The sequence below is a fragment of the Alexandromys fortis genome, unplaced genomic scaffold (assembly GCF_014885135.2).
Source record: "Alexandromys fortis isolate MF-2015 unplaced genomic scaffold, M_Fortis_MF-2015_v1.1 scaffold_59, whole genome shotgun sequence".
NCBI classification, from domain to species: Eukaryota; Metazoa; Chordata; class Mammalia; order Rodentia; family Cricetidae; genus Alexandromys; species Alexandromys fortis.
Window position 1 is genome coordinate 4,335,703 of NW_026067943.1, and position 21,425 is coordinate 4,357,127.

Below are 21,425 nucleotides of genomic sequence, written 5' to 3' on the forward strand. Positions count from 1 at the left end.
GGGGGGGGGGGGGGGGGGGGGGAGACAGCCAGGCTCTGAGGTGGGGCTGGGGTTCATGCAGGGCTAAGGTAGGAAATGAGCTTGGCCTGCTGGAGTCCAGGAAACATTTGGAACAGTGTGGCCTCTGAGAATTACACAGCTGTGACCAAATGGACCTGGGGCTCTGTGCTTTGTCCCTCAGGAGGCTTGGCTGTCTGAGCCACAATGGCAATTACAGGCCTCCAGTGTTACCAGGGCAAACTCTGGTCAGTGCAGGTGACCTGTGAGCCCGCTGAGATCTCTGCTATTTTGGCCTGTCAGTCTTGCCCCTGTGTCCTCTGTCTCAGTGGTACCAAGTGGATGGGGTGGCCTGCTCTGTGCTGTTGCCTCTCTCTGGGCCGTGCTGTTTCTACCCGTATGTCTTTACTTTGCCTCGTCACTTCTGAGGTGGAGGAGAATGAAAGAATGGGGTGGAGGGGTTGGTCTTTGCCCGTCTTCTTGTCTCAGTTATTTGCGGGGTCTTCACACTAGTCTTAGAAAACAAATGGCATCTTGTTTGCCTTCGGAGAATATAATCAGTACAGCTACTAGCTGGCGACCCAGAGTGCCACCACTGGGTGTCTTATCTAGCGGAAGTGAGATCTAAACACTGAAGGCACATCTGCAGCCTGTCCTCAGTATCCAGGGTGCCCTGAGCAGGCGAGCTCATGTGGGAATATGGTACATACGCACAGGGACCTTACCCACGAGGAAGAATGAAATCCTGCCATCTGTGACAACATGAGTAGACAGGAAGGCCTTAGAGGAAGTAAAATGAGTCGGGCACAGAACGCCAAGCAGAGTCCCACTCACGTGTAGAAGTGAACATATTCAACGCAAGGAGCCTGTAGAACAGAGGGTAAGGCTGGGGAGGGAAGAAGCAGGAGAAGCCGGAGAGGATGGTTGGGAGGTACTGAGCAGTGAGGAGGGTACATCTAGCTCCCTGCAGCACCGTACCGGGATTCTTTACAGCCGAGTATCTCGGGGTAACCAGAAGATCCCCTCCCTGTACACAAGAGAGCTAACTACTCTGCTGTGGTCACTGTCCATCGTGTGGATTCTACAAGTCAGTTTAATAAAGGACCTTCTGCAAGAGCCACCCTAGCAATAACCACGACAATATGGCAGAGAAACGAGAAACTATGTGGGTCCCAGTGGTCACCTCCATCGAAGTGGATGCAGCTCTAGAGAGTTGCATCAGGCCTTACTCCTGAAGGGAAAAATTCCAACCTTGACCAGGCTCAGATTTCTCCTGTGGTCCCTACCCCACCCCAGCCAACTCATCAGAAAGTGGGGTCCACTCTTCCATGGTCCAGCGCCTCCAGGGTGGTGATGTCTGCTTTCCTCTCACACATGCATTTGCCAGCATTTACTGTGGCTTTTGTAGCAGTTTAGGTTAGCAACTGAGCTGTGAGCATCTTGTGACCAGCTGGTGACAACCTGGCTTCTGTCCACAGATACAGCACTAGCCTAGTGTTCAGACATGGAGGCCACGCTCCTTTTCTCATCTCTCAAAACTCCAAATAGAGCCCTGAGAAAGCCCCACTGTGGGGATGGGCGTGGTGGCGCACGCCTTTAATCCCAGCACTAAGAAGGCACATGCAGGGGATCTATTGAGTTTGAGACCAGCCTATTCTATTTAGAGAATTCCAGCCCAGCCAAAAAGAAAGAAAGGAAAAAAAGCAAGCAAAGCCACACTGTGTAGTTTAGTTCAGATCACTCATTTCAGAGCCTCTCCTCCCCCCCAGTTTCCACTTCTTGACAGGTCAGGTGTCTTGCTTCTGTGACAGAAGTCCTGCATGGAGCTGGACATGTGCTTTTTATCTGTGCAGCCATGACATGCCAGGTACACAGCAGAGAGTAGCGAATCCCTACTGATGGGTATCTCAAAGGTGTGAGTGTCTACTTGCCTCCTCGGTGCCGAGTGCCCCTGAGGGAGGGTGCCAGGTACTCGCCTACTGATAATGACGGAGCACGGCTGCTGGAGAGGCGGTGTGAAGTAGGCAGACAGGTGTAATGAGCCACTTCAGTGTCTGAGAGCAGCGCAGGCTAGAAGGGAAGGAGAGCGGTGGTTGGACAGAGAAACCAGCAGCCCGCCCGACCTAACACCTTTGGTTCTTCTGGCAGATTTGGGAAGCCATAAAGTCAGGCGCTGCTCTGGAAAACCCCTTGCTCCTCAACAAGTTTCTGCTCTTGACCTTCGCGGTAAGTAAATAGATGGAGACTACACAGCCCTGACTCGGCCCCATGGACCAACTGGAGGCTCCGCTCTCTGAGAGTTGTTCCCCAGAAGTGTGTGCTAGGACCATTAATGGGAAGCTTGCTGAATAGTGGAGGTCATGCCAGCACCTGTGAACAGTGCAGAACTGACCTGTGCCTCTTGATCACCCTACAGCCATTGCAGAATTTCTCAGACATAGTGACCCAACTTCTGTCATTCAGCACAGAATAGAGCAGACTCTGGAAACGGAGGCTCTGCTGTTGCCTGATCGTGTCTGCGTGAAATAGGATCCTACAGCCAGCTGTGGTGACACACCTCTCACCCCAGCAGTCATGAGGCAGAAACAGAGTTACTCGCAAGTTTAAGGCCAGTCCAGTGTACATTGTGAATTTCAGGTCAGCTACATAGCAACAGTAAGTCTCAAAACAAGCAAATGAAAAACAAAACAAGCACCCAGCTTTCTTTCAAGGCCCATCATGAAACTCCACCTTCTGTCTCTACGACAAAGTTCTTGAGATAACTTATAAGAAGGTGGCTTGTAGTTTTAGAGGTGTTGTTCTTTGGTGTCTTGGCTTCTCTGTGATTGGTCCTATGATCACAGAGACTATCATGGTGAGAGCATGAAGCAGGAGCTGTTCACTTCATTGTCCCTGGGAAGCAAAGAGAGAACCAGTGTCCCCTTTAAAGGCATGCCCTCAGTGGGTTAATTCCATCCTATTAATCTCCCCTCCCCAGACCCCGCCCCACATCCTAAATGCCTGTCTGGCTTTCAGCACTACAGCCCAGGGACCAAGCTTTTGCTTGCCTCTGAAGACACTTCAGATCTGAAGTCTCAGTAATAGCCACTGCACAGAAGGGGCTTCTGGATGGGGGCAGCCATACCACCTGGCTTCAGCACACACACAATCGTTTATCAAGAGAAAAAGAAAGCTTTTCTATATGCAAGACTTAATTTATATAATGTTAAGGGCGGCCTGCCGACTAGTTAGGAGCCCAAGAGCTGCTCTCCCCTTATGTTTACACACAGCCCCATAGCAGAGGACGGCACCTGCATACGCAGATGTCTGTAAAATGCTGCTGTGTTCTGTCACGTGACTGTTCTGTAGACTCCCTCTACATTCCAGATTAGATTCCTGTGCTCTAGTGTGAACAGTGACCCTCAGTGGCCAGCCACGCTGATATTTGTTCTCTTTGGCTGTGCCTGTGCCTCTAGGCATATTAAGTGTAGTGTGTTGCTTTGCCACCGCCTCTTCAACCCGGGTCATCAATCTCCTTCCACATATTTGATATCCTTATTTACTTAGTAAAGTTGAATATAGTAAGAAAATGTTTGTATTGATGAGGCAAGCAGGCCTGCTTTTCATCCTCCCGGCTCCCACACAGCTAGCTTTACACCCAAAATATCAACGCACAAACTGTATTCATTTAAACACTGCCTGGCTCATTAGTTCTAGCCTCTTATTGGCTAACTCTCACACCTTGCTTTAACCCATATCTAATAATCTGTGTAGAACCACAAGGCCGTGGCTTACCGGGAAAGATTCATCATGTCTGACTCTAGTGACTTCATGGCGGCTCTCTCATTGCCTTCTTCCCAGCATTCTGTTCTGTCTTCCCCGCCTACCTATGTTCTTACCTGTCAGGCTAAGCAGTTTTCTTTATTAATTAACCAATGAAACAACAGATAGATAGAAAACTTACCTACATCAAATGTTTTCATATAGATTTAAGTGTATACGTTGGGAGAAAGGTACCAATTTAGTTATTTTTTAACAGCCTTGCTTCTCCAAATGTCCTCTGTGTCACTCCCTGCCAGGCACAGGAGAGGCTGGCAGGGTTTCTTCCTCAGGCAGCCCAAGGGCCATTACCTATGAGGGGCACATTTCCCAGTGAGTTATGGGAGGAGGATGGGTGGGAGAGAGGATGTCAGGTTACCAGGTGCAGCTTGGATGTCAATCATTTATCTACTTATGAATTCCTTGGTAGAATGGATTTAATTGGTGCTAAAGGTTTGTTCCTTGATCATGAGTACCTTTATATACTAAGAATTCTTATTAATTAAGCATTAGTTCATTTTTTATACCAAGGATCCCAACTAACAGTTTTGACTTAATGAGAAAATAACATCAGCTTTTATTAAACTTTGAAGCAGCTTCCTAGAGTCAGTGGCTAACTGCCTTGCTTTACCTTTTTGCAAAATGTTCTTAGCCAGGCTGTACAAGAAAATCAAAAGGTCCTTTAAACTCTTCAGACACAAAGGGCTTTATGTTTAATTTGTCCAAGATCCTTTGTATCCCGGGGGGAAAGCACAACTCTAAGAAAGCTTTGGTTTCTGGGGGTGACCTGATAAGCTGGCGGCGTGTGTGCTGTCCCCCATCTTGAATTGTTTAACCTTTTGCTGAAGGTCAGCTGTGACAAATCACTTAAGCACAGGGAAAGAGAGTGGGCTCCCAGGCTTTCAGTTCTCTTGTCTGCAGTTCTCAGGCCTCAGAGGGTGAGGCCCTTCATTAATTTCAGTTTGACAGTTTGCTTTGCCTTTATAAAAAGGGATTTTTTTTTTAAGTTCTTCAGTCAGTGAACAAGATGGAGACTGATTTTTGGGCTCTCATCTGGAACTGTGCTACATATACATTTGTATTTTAAAAGGCGTTGAGTGATTCCATTTCTATAAAAACTCTGGAACGGTCATATCCACAGAGAATTTCTTGGTGTGTCCGAAGAGCAGTCAGGGTTCCCTGCCCCGTGGGCAGTCCAAGGTCCTCCCCCCTCCATCCAGGTCTAGGAAGGTGAGCATCCAAACAGGCTAGGCTCCCACAAAGCCAGTACATGCAGTAGGACCAAAACCCATGTCATTGTCCTTGACTTCTCAGCAGCCCTCATTGTCCACCATATTCAGAGAGTTCGGTTTTATCCCATGCTTTTTCAGTAGGAGGGAGAGCATCTTTAATCTTAAGTCAGAATGTTTCCAGATCAGGACTTTGAATGTTGACATGGTAACACAGTGGAAATTCCACACTTCAAACACTGCTGCCCTAAAAATACTATATAAAATTTCATGCAGGCCGTGGAAATAAGACTTATATAACTCTGTCTAGGCTTAGGTCCCATTCACAGGGCATTTCAGGGTTCATATGTAAATCGTCTGAAATCTGCAAAATCTGAGCCTCCTCAAACACCAAGCCCTTGGGGAAGGTTCCTTCCAGGGCGCAGAGGAGAACAGATCAGCACCACTTTCTCAGGACTGAACAGCACAGCTGTGTGTTTTGGTGGGGTCTCCATGAGAAGCCTGCTGGGTGTAAAATGGGACAAGAGGCTACTCCTAGGGTAGCTTCTTCCTAAAGCACGCAGGGGTCAAGGGTTCAACTTCTGTTTCTGAGTGAGAAAGTCTGTTTACCAATGTATGTGAGATATGGGCAGGAAGCCCAGGGTCCAGGCAGAAGTTCTGTGTCCTCCAGCGATCTCTGATGGAGATGATCGGGTATACTTAGTGTGTGCGTTGGCTTTTAATGCGCCCGGCTTTTCCTGTGGTAGATTTTGAAGCTGGGTCTTATGTAACCCAGGCTGGCCTCTAACTTACTGTGTAGCTCAGGATTTCCTTAAACTCTGTTCCTCCTGTCTTCACCTCTCAGGCATGCACCACTGCTCCTGGCTTAATATCTTACACTAATAGATGTGTGGTGCTTTGAGTCATAGGACCAGTGTTACAACTTTGTTCTGATTTGTGTTTCCCCTAGGACCTGAAGAAGTACCACTTCTACTATTGGTTTTGTTGTCCTGCCCTCTGCCTTCCTGAGAGCATCCCTCTAATCCAGGGGCCTGTGGGCTTGGATCAGAGGCTTTCACCAAAACAGGTATCAGCCAGTAAAACAAATGCAGGTAAAGTTGGGCTTAACTGTGAGAGCAGGTGTGTGGCTCACACCAAGCTGAGCATCAGCTCTCCGGCTGGAGCAGAGGCACCTGGGGAGCCCTGCAGATGGTGCGGGGCTGTGTTTACCAAGTGCTGATAAGGTCAGTGTGGAGAGGAGGAGCCATTGTCCTCCAGGTGGCCCATGGAGATTTGTGAAATGCTAAACCCACAGGGAGGAATTGCAGGAACATTTTGAAAGACTGAGAATTTACGAAAGTGTGTTTTTCATTTTCAGTAAGTAGGGAAGACATAAAGCCACAGCTCTTCAGGAGAGTCTGAGAAACAAGCACAAGTCTCCCCACCCCCACCCCAGACCAAATGGACTTGCAGGTCTAGCTCTTTCCTTCAAGGAGGCCAATAGAGATGGGTCCCAAGAACAGTTACAATAATCAGGCTGGCAGAACACAGACCTAGTTGGAAAATCTGATTGTTCTTAAGACCTTGACTGAGAGTCAAGATGATCTGAATTCCAGAAGCATGTCAGTCAGTAAGATGCAGAATTCTGACGCCGGCAAAGATGTAAAGTCAGGGTGGGGGCGGAGAGTGCTTTACTGCTCTTACCCAGGTCCCAATGCCAGCACCCACGTGGTAGCTTCAGGCAGCCGGAACTCCATCTCCAGGAGGACCAAGACCCTCCTCTGGCCTTGTGGTCGCTACATGCATGTGGTGTACAGACACACATACACAAAAGTACTTACTCATATACATGAAATAAAAATAAACCTTTAAAAAAAAGATTTAAGCATTACTTTAGAACAAATACATGGTTGTAGTTTTCTGTAGCTAGTTTCCTAAGGAAAAAATTTAGCTTAAGGCAGCACATTCTAGTTGAATGTTCATATTTAAGGAGAAAAGAAGAAGCTTCAGATCATCTCAGGAACTATTACCCAGGCTCATAACATGCTACTAAAAGGAAAAAACAATCATGAGTCTGGACTGGAGAGATGGCTCACTGGCTAAGAGTGCTTGTTGGTGCTACAGACCCAGGTTTGGCTCCTAGCCTCTCATGACTAACTCCAGCTTCAAGGGATCTGATGCCCTCTTCAGGTTTCCACAGGTACTGCAGGCACCTGGTACACAAAACATAAAAATAAAAAATGAAAATTTTCAAGACAATGATTCTGCCCTCTGAGTGAATTTTAGGGCATGTGGATTATGTCAACAAAACTGTACAAGATAATGACAAGTTTTCTCACTGCTTGGCCTGCTGGTTCCTCACAGAACACTTGGTTACCTCTGTAACCCTGTTGACAGCTTAGGCAGCCACCATTCTAACCTATGAACTGCTGCCTTTGTGGCCCTGTGAAGGCATAACACAAGGAAAATGTTATAGAAAAGTTAAGAACTGGTGTCAGTGGGCACTTGGGGAACTCAGTTTTTTCTAGCTAGCTGGCTTTGCGGTTCCTTGGATGGCTTTGGCCTTTAGCTCAGAACTCTTTCCTAGAGCGTGCCCTCACCTCCACTGTTTCCAGATGCAGGCCCTCGAGCGTGCCTACGATGACCTATGTCAAGCCGAAGGAGTCACCGCCCTGCCATACTTCTTAGTCAAGTACGATGACCACACCGTGCAGGTCTCCTTGCTCAAACACTACAGTGATTTCTTCCAAGGTCAAAGGACAAAGGTCAGAATCTATGGGTATCATTTTGTTAGGCAGTTTAAATTTTTGAAGTTTGCATTGTAATAGACCACTATCAAATTGAAGCTCATTTTCTTGACCCTTTACAGTGCATTCTAGAACATTTTCTTCTCTGTCCCTACTGTCCGCAGTTCAAGTCCTCCTTGGGATCTCTCTATCTCTCTCTTAGCTCGGTGGTATGACTGCTCCCTTCTGTTAGTGATGAAGAGATCCGTTTTCTCTCTAGAAATGCCCTGTGTTTGATTCCCAGCCTCATCACTGATCTCGTCTGGAATCTTCTTGCTCCCATCTTGCATAATCCTGCTATGAAAGAGTCATCCTCAGATGGCTCATGCCACTCATTCAGTGAACAGAGCCTAGTGAGGCCTTCTTCTGACCCCCGTGCCTTTCTGCCCATCCTCTGCTACCCTCCCCATAAGCCATTGCGCTGACTAAGCCTGCCCACTTTCATCCAGACTCTACCACCCAGTCAACCGCACCTAGATCCCTTTCTGTCTGCTTTCACTCGCAGTGTGTCATCCTCCTGTGAGCATCCTACAACAGTCTCTGTATTAGTGACACTGCAGAGCATTCCCACAGGGGTGGCCGGCCATGTGTGACCTCCCTCCACACAGTCCCTTTTTGTGCCATGTTAGACTGTTAACCAGGGCCCATATTGATCAGTTGTTGTTTGTGGAGTGTGTAGCACTTGTCTGAGGCCCTCAATCAAATTCTTTTAAATGACTAAGAGTATTGCAAATGTTTTCTTAAGTAATAAGATATATTGCATTTGAATATAATTTAAGCCACATGTCAGGTTGGCTCAATTAAAATGATCTGCAGGTATTAAGAAGTTGTGAAATCAGGTGGAGTAACGTTAGTAAAATGTATGAGAGCTGAGAAAAGAGGCCCTTAACTGATGGTCAGTTGGTTTTTTTTTTTTTTTTTTAACAAAAAACACAGGGTTTTATATCCATCCCATTGGGCAGGGCTCGTCAGGGCAGGGAGCAGGCTCTCATGGAAGAAAGAGGCCTCTACTCTACTTGCTGGCCATGAGCGGGTTCTGTAACACCACGATGACTGAGTCCCCGCGCAGGAACATCTTGGAGATGTAGCGATCCTTGTTGACAGGCTTGGACTTCTTGCCCTTGCCGCTCTTGGGGACCTTAGTCCACATCTCCTTTACATTCTCCAGCATCATGCTGCAGTGCCTGTCAAAGGCCTTCACCCGTCCCAGGAGCTTCTTGTTGTTGCGACAGTTAATAAGCACTTGTGTGTTGTTCTTGACTGACTGCGTGAGCACCGAGAGGACCTGTGTTGAATTCCTCCTCCTCCCACTTCTGCAGCTCCTCTGGGGTCATCTCACACTTGGGTTTATTGAGGAGACTCATGGTGGAGGTTTCGCTTGCAGATTACTCCCTCCGCCAGCGCGTTGCTCAGGTCTCTGGAGTAGAGCGAAAGGAGGGCGGGACTCAACTGATGGTCAGGTGACTCGAGAACCCAGAGCCTTGTGAATGTTTAGGCCAACCTGGTCTACAGAGCAAGTTCCAGGATATCTGAGAAAGAGAGAATATGAATGTGGTGAATTATAGTGGGATGGTGGGAAACACACACACATGCACACAGTGTCAGTGTGCTGTGCTTGCTGTGCTTCTGCGTGTGCTTAATCTCCAGCTTCAGCTCGCTTCCGCCATTGCAAAGCTTCACAGTTCTTTAGCCACTGATTTTAAGTTTTGAGATTTTTATTTTATTTTCAAGGGAAAGTATTGATACATAGCTCAGGATGATCTGGACCCTGAGATTCTCCTGCCTCAGCCTCCCAAGTGCTGGGATGTGAGCCTGTGCCACCATACTCAGCTTTGTGTTGTTTTTGAAGTAAAGTATTATGTTTTCTTGTAACCTTTTCTGTGCATTATTTGAAACAAAAATTATACCATATTCTGTTTGATTGCAGCCTTTTAGAACGATATCATGCTCCATACCCCTTTTTAAAAGGTGTATAATATCTTTACTGTTTTTGACTCTCATACTTCGTTACTGTCAGATTTTTTAAAAAAATTATTTTACTGGTGTTTAGCCGTATGTATATCTGTGTGAGGGTACTGGATCCTGGAGTTACTGACAGTTGTGAGCTGCCATATGGGTGCTGGGAACCTGGGTCCTCTAGAAGAGCAGTCAGTGCTCTTAACCGCTGAGCCCTCTCTCCAACCCCTGTTCAGATTTTGTTTTGTTTTGTTTTGTTTTTTAAGACAGGGTTTCTTTTATAGCCCTGACTGTCCTGGAACTTGCCCTGTAGACCAGACTGGTCTCAAACTCACAGAGATCTGATCTCCCTGCCTCTGCCTTCCGAGTGCTGGGATTAAGACATGCACCACCACCATCCAGTGATATTGTTTGTTTGTTTTTGCTTTTCAAGACAGGGTTTCTATGTAGCTTTGGGACCTGTCCTGGAACTCTCTCTATAGACCAGGCTGGCCTCGAACTCACAGAGATCTGCCTGTGTCTGCCTCCCAAGTGCTGGGATTATGGCGTGTGCCAACCACCACCCGGTAGGTGATTTTTTTTTTTAATATATGAATTATTCCTTTCCAACTCACCTGCATCTTGAGTTTTCTATAAAGAAAAGCTCTTTAGATAAAGAAATACTAAATTGAAGAGAGAAATGCTTAGATATTTTTAATTTTGTGTGTATGTGTCTGTGTGTGAAAGAGAGAGAGAGAAGGGGGTATACAGCTTGCAAGAGTCGGTTCTCTTCTCACACCTTGAATTCTGGGAAACAAATCCAGATCACCAAGTGCACATAGTTGTCCAGGAAGCATCTTATCGTCTGATCCAGCTCACCATCCTGGAGCATTTTACGGTTTGTAGTCAGCGGTGTGCTGGTTAATGTCTTAACAGCTAGTCCTTAAGGAGGACTCACCAGATTTTGTAGTGTTTGCTCATTTCCTCTGCACTGGGATTCTTACCATGGATTATTTAAAATACAAAGGTGAAGTCACAGAACCCTGAGTGGAGGAGAGGCAGCCAGGGTTGGCCGTCACAAGACTATGGGAGCCATGTCGAGGTCACTAGTGCTAGTGACCGACCACTGCCACACACTGCTGCATGCTTCCCCCGCGTCACATGATCTACATTCTTACACACTTGGCAGGCTCAGAAATGGCCCCCATTGAAATTCTTATTTCCTGCAAGAAGTGCTGATTTCAGCTGGACAGAGTTGGCTCCACATTGGCCCTGAATTGCTATGCAATGCTGTCCCCTTCCAAGTCAGTTCTTGTGAGGACCTGGGAGCAGCATCCTGCTCCCTGTCCCCGGAGAAAGCGTTGCTCATCTTCCTCCGGCACAGTTACTGAAGAGTAGAAAATGCTTCATAATTACAGCAGGTTCTCCTGTGGTTTCTAGGCTCCTGTCTGCTGCTAGCAGGACCTGCTCTTCACTTAGCTACCACTTAGTGTTAGGTAATTCTTTGTGTCTTTGTTCAAGACCGTGACCTTGGAGTGCACTTGAGACGTGCGTTTTCTTCCCTGTGCTTTTAAAAAGGAGTCTTTGTCCGTTGCCTGGGATATCAAGTTTTGAGAGTTGGAGGTAGCCATTTGTATGGGATCCTTGCAGGAAAACCCTCCAACTGAAGATGGCCAGCTTGACTGTTTTGTCCTCTTTTTTCTCCTGTTATAGTTTTCTGCAAATTGCTCCATGGACAGTTGCCAGATCCCAGCTGCGCCACTTCACCGAGCTACATGCTCTCGGCAAAGCAGAAAGGAACAGACATTTATAAACCTTGAAGCAGCCTTCCTTTTCAATTCTGTTCTGCTGCTGTGTCATAAAGGAAGTGAATCTGCCGAGTTCATGCAGTTACTTTGTGGCAAAGCCAGGTTTAGAACCCAGAACTCCTAGTCAGTCTTCATTTCTGTTATTAAGCTGGCTCACCTGCCCTCACTACCCCAGATAGCTTCTCCTGAGACCAGGGCTCCAAGTTAGCTACTGAAGCACCAAGAGACTTTGGAGTCGCTTTCAAATCCTCAAAGGAAGATTAAATGATACTTAATACTTAGCCCCTTGTCAAATGGGCTCTGTCATCTCCTGTGTGGTGCATGTCTGCCCCCTGCATGCCTCCTCCATAGGAGAACTCCCCTCGCCTTCTAAGCCTGACCCCCGTTTGTGGGTGCACGGCAGATGTTCCTGTTTAGCTAATCACCCCTGCTCTATATGTCTCATCCTAGGTCAGGGTGTTCTAAGAAACTGATTCCTGTTCATTTCTGCTCAAAGCTTTCTTATTCCCTCCTATCCAGAAATGCCCGTCTTCTCTGAGGCTGGGCATCTGCTGCGGCGTGGAGTGTAATGTTCTTAGCTGATAGAATGTAGATAGCATTTGGGTTCAACTCTGCGTTTGTGGATGATAAAACTTGAGACCCAGGGAGTGTTGATCAGTTGGCCCTTGTGCCCTTATTTTTTTTCTACCTCTTATAAAAGGACCTTGAAACTGAAGATGGAGGTGGTCTGTGGTGACAGTCTGAACTGGAATAGGATGTGGAGAGGTGACTGCAGCAAGGGGTGTCTGCGGTGTTGCTATGGTTACTGCTTCTTGGGTGATAGCCCTGTTCTCAGTCTGTGCTGCATGCAGGTGAGACTCGCTGGAGAGATGGGAAAATTAAGCTCAGATGTTGTCAGTTACCAAAGGTCACCCAAGAGTAAGTCATGTCGGACCTTCTGCACAGCCGACATTTTTTTTTTTCCTGAAGTCATGTTTGACAGTTGACTTAGATTTCTAGAGGAATGTCATTTTCTGAGTTGATACGGAGGCTCTTCCTAAACACCTCTCGGGTGCTCTTAGACCCTGTGGGACTGAGCTTCACTAGGCTCTGCTTTTCTGGGCCCTAGCTGTGATTCCTTTTTTTTTTCTATGATGTCATCTAAAATTCTCCACATCTGAAGAGAGGCCTTTGAGAGGAAATAAATCAGCACTTTTTCTTCTCTCCCTCCTTTACTCCCTCCCCCCTTTCCTTCCTTCCTTGTTCCTTTTTTTCTGAGTTCCTCCCTCCCCATCCCTCCCTCCCTTTTTGACACTAGAGAGAGAGAGATTGGGCCACTAAGTCCAAGTTGGCTCTAATCTCCCAGTGTGGCTAAGAATGACCTTGAACTTCTAATCCTCCACCCTCCACCTGAGTGCTAGGGTTTCTACTCTGGTTTACGAGGTGCTGCTGATTGAACCCCCAGGGTTGCTTGTATGCTAGCCAAGCACCTCACAGCACACACAGTCCCAGCCCCTCAAAACCCTTTCCATTTGCAGATGAGGGGAAAATTTTCTTTGGGTCTTGAAACCAGTTAGGTGCAGAGTTAGCAGGCACCTGCTGACAGTGGCCTGTGCTCTTTCTGCTGTGTAAGCCCTAGTGTAAGGCATTCTGCTGCCACAGGAAGAGTGAAGCCACTCCCCCCCTTGCTGCATAAAGGGGAACAATAAAAAGGGGACATCAGAGAGTGGCAGGTGGTGCTGTGGCAGGAGGCCAGAGCAGAGGAGCTCAGGGAGATGCCTGAAATTCAGATCTCAGTTCTCTGGCTTGCAAGCCCCCACTCCCATCCTCGTCTGGAGAATTCTAGGGCTAAAACTGACACAGAGCAAATGCTGAGAGGGAAGGAAATGGATCTTGAGGATGTGAGGCTGCTGTTCTGGATGTGAGCTTCCAGTCTTAGCACTCAGAGCCTCCCTCGACCAGCTGCTCCAGGACCAGATACTAGGAGTAAGGTGGGTGGTGTAGCGTGCCTGGAGAAGCTGACTGGTTCAGTTGTCTGCAGCCACCAGGTGCAGAGCAGCAGGGGCTGTGCTAGATGCCAGGATGGGAAAGGAGTCTAGCACGCTGCTGCAATCTCAGGTCCCCCTGCCTCATCATCCTCTTTGTGCGCCCTTCTTCATAGTATCAGATTTTCTACAATCAGGAAAGTCTTACAATCATTGTATAGATTGGATTTGTTGGTTCCTCTTTTTTTTTTTTTCCAAGATACATAAAAAGGTTTTATTTTCAGGGGAGCAGAGATTTAATCAAACAAGGCAAATCCCATGTCATCATCCGACTCCTCAGACTCCTCCTTCTCCTCTGCTGCAGCGGGGCAGAACCAGCAGCAGGAGCTGCAGAGCCAGGGGCGGCAGAAACAGCCACAGCCCCACCAGCAGGCACACTGGCAGGTTTGCCAACACCCTGGGCGATGACATCCTCAATGTTTTTCCATTCAGCTCGCAGATGACCATGTTGAGCCGGTCATTGTCCGCCTCGATGCCCACATGCCCATGCTGTCTAATATCTTCTTAACGTCTTTGGTGCTAGGAGAGGAGTTGCCCCAAGGGCAGCAAGCAGATACAGGCGATGTAGCGCATGTCTGCTTCTGCTGACCAGCCTCACGCGAGCACAACCTCGGCGGCATCAGGCTACAGCGAAAGGAAGGTTCCTCCTTTTCCTCTACCTAGTTTGATATCATGATTGCTTCATCACGTATGGTCCTTGAGTGAGGAATACAGAGTGGTCCAGGAAATAATCGTTACAGTAAGGAAAAAGCTGCACTGAACCACTCTCTAAGCAAGCGCTCTTTTTCTTAGACTCTAAAGCGTTAGCGCTGAAGCGATTGTGCGTAAGAATGCCCTGGGTGTCTGCCGAGCACATAGGTACTCTCCCTCACAGAGATGGGGGATCAGATGGGGTGTGCGCCTGAGTGCAGCCAGCTTCCAGGCAGTCGTGATGTCCATGGGTAGCATGCGTCCATCCTTTCTAGAAACTGCTACACACTGTTGAGCAGTGGTCTTCAGCTGTTGTTAGAACCACCTGGAAACCCAGCCATGGCACCAAGGATGCGCTCAGCACTAGAGTGCTGCTGTAACACACATGTGGCCCCGGCTTCTATCGCTATCACCAAAGCTCACTGCTGCAGCCGAGTCCCAGGTTGATCAGAACCTCTGGACTTGGAGCCCCACAAGCGACTAAGTATAGTGTGAGAAAAGCAGAGTCATGGTGGGGTGAGGGGAGTGCTGCTGTTGAAGCCTGGTGGCTGTGGGTACACCCCAGGTTCCTCTGAGCATGCAGGCTGAGAAGAGGACCAAGTGCCCAGCACGGGAAGCCACAGGGCCAGTCAGGGATTTTGAGGACATGAGAAGAAGCCCCATGAGTTTATTTATTTTTTTTTTTTCTCTTGGCTTCAAGGCTACCCTCTCTAGTGTGTCCCAGATTTAAGTTCACAGACCGGAGCAAGTGCATCAGAATTACCGAGAAGTTGATGGAGATGTGGGTCACTGAGTACCCTTGGAGGCCGTGGGCACCCCGCTGCTGTTAATAGCACAGGAGCACGCCAGGCTTCATGTGCTCAGGTCATCACAGTAAAGATCCACCGCAGCCCTGCTAGGTGGGGGCTGTGATTTTCCTCACAGTTCACATAGAACCAGCAAGGCCTGCAGGATTGAATGCTTGGCTTTGGCTGCTCGTGTGGTAAGAGACAGGCTCAGCATGGCTTTGATAAAAGTTCTCTGTATGAGGACAATATTTTATCTCTCTGGAGAGAACTTATTTGTAAGTAGACACACATCTATCTATTTGCCCTGAAGACATGAAGATACTGCTAGAAAAGACTTCAAAAATTAAGGAGTTAGGCCAGGTGGTGGTGGCACATGCCTTTAATATTAGCACTCAGGAAGCAGAGGCAGGTAGATGGATCTTTGTGAGTTCGAGGCCAGTCTGGTCTACAAGAGCTAGTTCCAGGACAGCAGGGCTGTTACACAGAAAAACCCTGTCTTGAAAAAAAAACAAACAAACAAAACTGGAGAGTTTTACATAATCAAGAAATAATTATAGAGGATGGCTGTGAACTCGTGTTAGTTAGATGTTGGTAATAGTGAATTTCCTTTTCTGAGACTGAGGATAGATGACAATGGACCTGTCTTCCAGCAGGACATACGAAAGGCTTATGCATTTCTGCCACGGAACACCATTCAGCCACTGTAGCAATGGCTGCAGAACTCTTGCAGGCCAGGAGGAGCTTAGGTATGATGAGAGACAGGAATTTGTATTCATGGCATGATTCCGCTTCTGTTTAGAAGTCATAATACAAATGTATTTATGTAAAGAATAATTAGGAGTGATGTCTTAGCTAGGATTTCTATTGCTGCGGCAGAGGCCACACCCAAAGCAATGGAGAAGAAATGGTTTATTTTATCTTACAGTTGTAGACTATCAGGAGGGCAAGTGAAGGCAGCAGCCTGGAGGAACGGAGACAGAGCCACGGAGGAGTGCTGCTTACTGACTTGCGTCCTTGGCTCGCTCGGTTTCCTTTCTTACATATCCCAGGGGTGACACTGCCATCACTGGGCTGGGCCACCTCAGCCTACCCACATCAGTTATTAATGAATAATATATACTATGGATTTGCCTATGGGAAATTCATAGAGGCATTTTAATTCCTCTCTCCAGACAACACTAACTTTTGTCAAGTTGGCAAGGGGAGCAGGGCCCAACCAGGACATTAGTTATGCAGGAAGATGTGGACAGGGGATTCTTTAGCTGTTGCTTCAGCTTCCGTGTTGGCTTACACTGCACTAAGCACGGTAGGGAATAAATGCATAAAGCTTGTGGGCTAATTTAAATGAAAAGTAGAACAGAACTGGGTGTTCCGGCACACACCTTTAATCCCAGCGCTTGGAGGTAGAAGCAAGTGGATCTCTGTGAGTTTGAGGCCAGCCTGGTCCACACAGTGAGTTCCAGAACAGGCACAGCTACATAGTGAGACCCTGTCTCAAAGAGGAGGTGGGGGTGGTAGTGGCGTGGTAGTGACGGGGCTTGGTGGAAAAAGGTGCTTACAGTGCAAGCCTAGTGACCTGAGTTCAACCCCCAGAACCCATGTGAAGGTGGAGGAAAGATCTGACTCCACACAGGTGTCCTCTGGCTCCACATGTGCGTGGTGGCACAAACCCATTTCTCCGCACTATCTGTCACTGTCTCTCTCTCCCTCTCCTTCCCCCTCCCTGCTTCCTACCCTCTGCATACAAATTATGTTTGTGCACATGAGCACGTATGAGCTGTGTTTTTATTTACCCTCCCTTTACGTAGGAAGGAAATCCATGCTGCAGCATCTTCAGCCTCCTTCCCCAGTCTCCCTTCCCTCCCTCCCACTCTTTTATGTCTAATTTTTGGACCTTTTTTTTTTTTATTTTGTTTTGCTTCCTGGCAGTGCTGGGAATCAAACACAGGATCTGCGTGTGCTGGACAAATGCCATGGTCCATCCTGGCCTTCATTCGTCCATCTTTCTATTATTCAGTAAACATTTACTAGACAGCTACTATATGTCTAAGACCTGGAAGGGTGAGAAGGATTCTCCATGCTTTTCCTTCATTAAAACTTAAACTTTTATTTTGAAATAACGTTAGCTTTATAGGAGATAGTTGCAGGAACTAGACAGGTTGCTCAGTGGTTAAGAGCACTCACTGCTCTTCCAGACCAGGGGTTTGATTCCCAGCATCTACATGGTGGCTCACAAGCATCTGGAAATCCAGTTTCAAGGAATCTGATGCCCTCTTCTGGTACTTCACACACAGTGCACAAACATGCATGCAAGCACAACATCCACACACATAAAATAAAATTTTTATTTAGTAATAACCAGTGGGCCTGGAGAGATGGCTCAGTGGCAAAGTGCATTGCTACTCTTTCAGAGGATCCAGGTTTGATTCCCAGCACCCATGTACCAATTTACAACATCCATAACTCCGGTTCCAGTGTGACCTCTGTGGGTATCACGTGGTGAAGATACATACATGCAAGGAAAACATTCATACACATAAAAAAAAAACCAGAGTAATTTTTTAGAGTAACTGGGAAAATATCAAAAAGAAGATAGTTGTAAAGACTGGTGCAGAGTTCCGGTCTGTCCTGGGGAGTTTGTTTTCCTTACACTGTTGCCTTCCACCTCTGCTTCCTCTTCAGAGCTCAGGCGCCAGGGCTGCTATAGTACTCTCGGTTTCCCCAGGAACTCCTGAACCAGCCTTACACCACAGTTTTTCTGTTGTGTCGTGTCTTCTTAGTCTCTTAGGCTCTCCAAACTGTCTTGTGTGGATGGCCTTGACAGTTTAATTGTTTAGCTAGCTATGTTTTCAGAATATCTATTTTCTTATTAAAAGGTGCTTATGGACACAAACTAAATTTTAAAAAAATTAAGACAAAAAAATAGCAAGTCAAACCAAAGAGGACACCAATACACACACACGTTTTTGATGTCTGTTTTGCATTGGCCAGTTACTCCTAGCCGTGGGACCTGTCCTGCGGTGTGGCTGGTATCCCCAGTGACAGTGAGTATCATTTGCAGGTAGCATCTTGATTAGGGGGGCGAGACTTTGTGTCCAGTTCCCCTTCTCAGTGTTGGTATTTTCTTGGTTTGCACCAGTACAGGCCTTGTGTGTGCTGCCACCATCTCTGTGAGTTCACGTGTATCCTTCCTGTTGTTTCCTTGCAATCGTCCACCACCTCTGGCTCTTGCAATCTTTCTGCCTCCTCTTCTGCATAGCTTCCTGAGCTCTGAGGTGAGGATTTAGGACGTTCCATTTAGGGCTGAATGCTCCAAAGTCTCTCACTCTCTGCACATTGTCTAGCTGTGAGTCTCTGTGTTAATTCCCTTCTACTACAAGAAGATTCTTTGATGATGGTTGGGCAATACTCTGATCTGTGGGTATAGCAACATGTCATTAGGAATCATTTTATTGCTATATTTATTTGCCAGAATAATAGTAGTAGTTATTTCCCCTAGTTCCCATGACTGATATAGTTTCATTTTCATATTTTTGTCTTGCTGGGTTTTTTTTTTATATAGTTTGCTTATTTGTGTTGGTATTTGTTTTGTTGCTTTGTTTCGTTTTAGGGAGAAAGGATATAAAGTTGGGTGGGTATGAGAAATGGGTGGGGAGGGTAGGTGGAGGGGACATCATATGATCAAAATATTGTATGGAAAAATAAATAAAAATAATTTTTTTAAAAAAGAACGTGGTTATGGGTTTTTAAAAGAATCTAAATATAATCAAGTTCCCCTGCTCTTCCCTCCTCTCCAGGGATCCATGATGTCCACGTAGCGCTCTTGGTTACAGCTCTCCCCTATAAAGTTACACTTTAGAAACAAACCCTTCAGTTCAGTCTCTCCCAGAGATGGGGGAAGATAAGGTCCTCTCCTGAAGAAGGCAGCATCCATACACATTGTTTGAGTTCCTATTAGTTCCAATATGGCTTAATCTATTTTTTCTTTCTTTCTTTCTTTCTTTCTTTCTTTCTTCTTCTTTTTTTTTTTTTTTTTTGGCAGAGCTGAGGATGGAATTTAGGGCCTGGCACACACTAGGCAAGCACGCTGCCATGGGGTCATAGACACTTATGTATAGTTCAGGTCATGGCCCCTCTGGATGCTCCTGTTTGGACACTTAGGCTCCTTGTTCCTTGTGCTATCTTCATTTCCCTGATGTGGCCTCATTCTTTTTTTTTGTTTTGTTTTGTTTTTGGTACTATAAGATGGTCCAGGCACATCTTGTGTTTTCTCTGTCCCAGCCCTAAAATCAGCCATGTGTCCAAAGTGCCCTGATATGTTATTGGAGAATGGTTTTTAGAAATCAATATCTCGGTGGGTATGGTGGCACACACCTCTAATTCAGGAGGGGGCAGAGGCAAGCAGTTCTCTGAGTTTGAGGCCAGCCTGGTCTACAGAGTGAGTTCCAGGGCAGCCAGGGCTACACAGAGAAACTCTGTTTGGGAAAAAGAAGAAAAGATAAAAAGAAAAATGAAAAAAATGAAGGAAGGAAGGAAAGAAGGGAGGATAGACAGACAGACAGACAGACAGATCTGGGGAGCCAGGGACCTTTTGACAGAGAGGAGAGAGAAAAAAAAAATAGATCTCACCTACAGTGGTGATGGCTCGTGGGAGGAGGCAGCTCTGTGCCTCCCCAAGTAACACCCTCACTGGCGGCCTATGGTTTGACTAGAATTATGCAGATGGAAGTCAGAGTTAAGGGAGCAGTAGAGAGGAGTGGGAGGAGTATGTGTTCCCACTATGCAGGTGTCTGGGTGTCTGGCTTTTTAACTTGCACCGACTGCAGACTCAGGACACAGTCCTTGTTCCAGTGTTCTGTCTTCAGCACACACAGTTGAGCCATTCTTACAGCTTGATTTCCCTAAGAGGCGCTCCTCTGTAAGTCCTGAAGGCAGACTGTCCTCTGCCCTCTAGCTTCTGTCTCTCCTCCTCCCCTCCCTCTCTCCTTTCCTTCCAGTTTTTCTTCTTTCTAAACTCTCTGGTTCTTGCTTTCTGCCGTGCCACGTGCCAGGCCAGGGAGCACAGGGGAACTATTCCAGTTCTCGCCTGTCAGAGTCCTCTCTTCCCTTCAGCCTTCCGACACGTGTCTACTTTCTGTGGAGGGTTAGCTGTGTGTGGTACTGTCAGACTGACCCTGTGTGGCTCTCAGCAAGTGTTTTCTGTTCACAGATAACAGTTGGTGTATACGATCCCTGTAACCTAGCCCAGTACCCTGGATGGCCTTTGAGGAATTTTTTGGTCCTGGCAGCCCATAGATGGTATTTACATGTGTGTCCATGTCTGTGTGTCTTCATCTGTGTGTTTCCCACGGCGGCTCTGCTCATGTCAGCATCTTTCCTGAAGTGTGTTGATTTCATTCCTGGCATGGAAACTAGAAAACAATTAAATTGTGGTCCAGTTTCTACCCCTAGTTCTCTTAAGCATGTCTGCTAGGGAGTCCCGGCCCTGGCACCAGCCTGCACTACACTTTAGACACTTAGACCATGGTGAGGTCATAGCCAGAGGCAAAGACACCGACATTCTCCAGCCCCCCTTCCTGCTTTTAGACAGGAATTTCCTATTGCTTCCATCTCCCATCTTTAAAAAAATTCTCTAATCCTAAAATAATAGAAAGGAGTATTGGGAAGAGCCTGCTTACACTTGATTAAGACACTCAGCATAATCAGGTATCAGGAAATAAACCTGTAAGAAGTCAGCGGCCCCAGCCCCACCGAAATCACCTAAGGAAAGTGACCATGCCAGGAATAGTTGAAATGGGAGGCAGCAAAATTCACAAAAGATGTTGTGACACCCATGGCTCTGTGATGGCTTTCTGAGCGTGTTGTCCACAGTGGTACAGGCTGGATGCAAGCACACACACACATACACACACACAGACACACACACACATAGCATTCTGAGCTTATTGTTCACTGTGGTACAGGCTGGATGCAAGCACACACACACAGACACACAGACACACACACACAGCATTCTGAGCTTATTCACTGTGGTACAGGCTGGATGCAAGCACACACACATACACACACACACAGAGACACACACACACATAGCATTCTGAGCTTATTGTTCACTGTGGTAGAGGCTGGATGCAAGCACACACACACAGACACACACACAGCATTCTGAGCTTATTGTTCACTGTGGTACAGGCTGGATGCAAACACACACACACACACAGTATATAGCAGCACTGAGATTATTGGCCCCAGCCTCATGCCCTTCCATTCCGAATGATGACAGAGACATAGGAGGCTCATCATAGCAGGTGTCCTAGCTAAGCATATCTTCATGCACGGCTTTTCTTTCTTTCTTTCTTTTAGGCTTATTTTTATTTCATGTGTATTGAGT

The 21,425-nt window shown here is 47.0% G+C and overlaps 1 protein-coding gene and 2 pseudogenes across 3 annotated transcripts in view; 1 reads left to right on the forward strand and 2 right to left on the reverse strand.

Moving 5' to 3' along the window:
* The window catches only part of Atg7 (autophagy related 7), a 211,666-nt gene that overhangs the window by 32,865 nt on the left and 157,376 nt on the right, over positions 1–21,425 (forward strand). For all 3 annotated transcript variants that reach the window (XM_050148302.1, XM_050148303.1, XM_050148304.1), the window contains 4 exons: positions 2,146–2,223; positions 5,974–6,090; positions 7,619–7,768; positions 20,244–20,332. In XM_050148302.1, coding sequence (XP_050004259.1) covers positions 2,146–2,223; positions 5,974–6,090; positions 7,619–7,768; positions 20,244–20,332 — 434 coding nt within the window. The remainder of the gene's footprint in view (positions 1–2,145; positions 2,224–5,973; positions 6,091–7,618; positions 7,769–20,243; positions 20,333–21,425) is intronic.
* Positions 7,789–10,416, reverse strand: LOC126505427 (small nuclear ribonucleoprotein Sm D2-like; annotated as a pseudogene).
* Positions 11,944–18,643, reverse strand: LOC126505428 (60S acidic ribosomal protein P2-like; annotated as a pseudogene).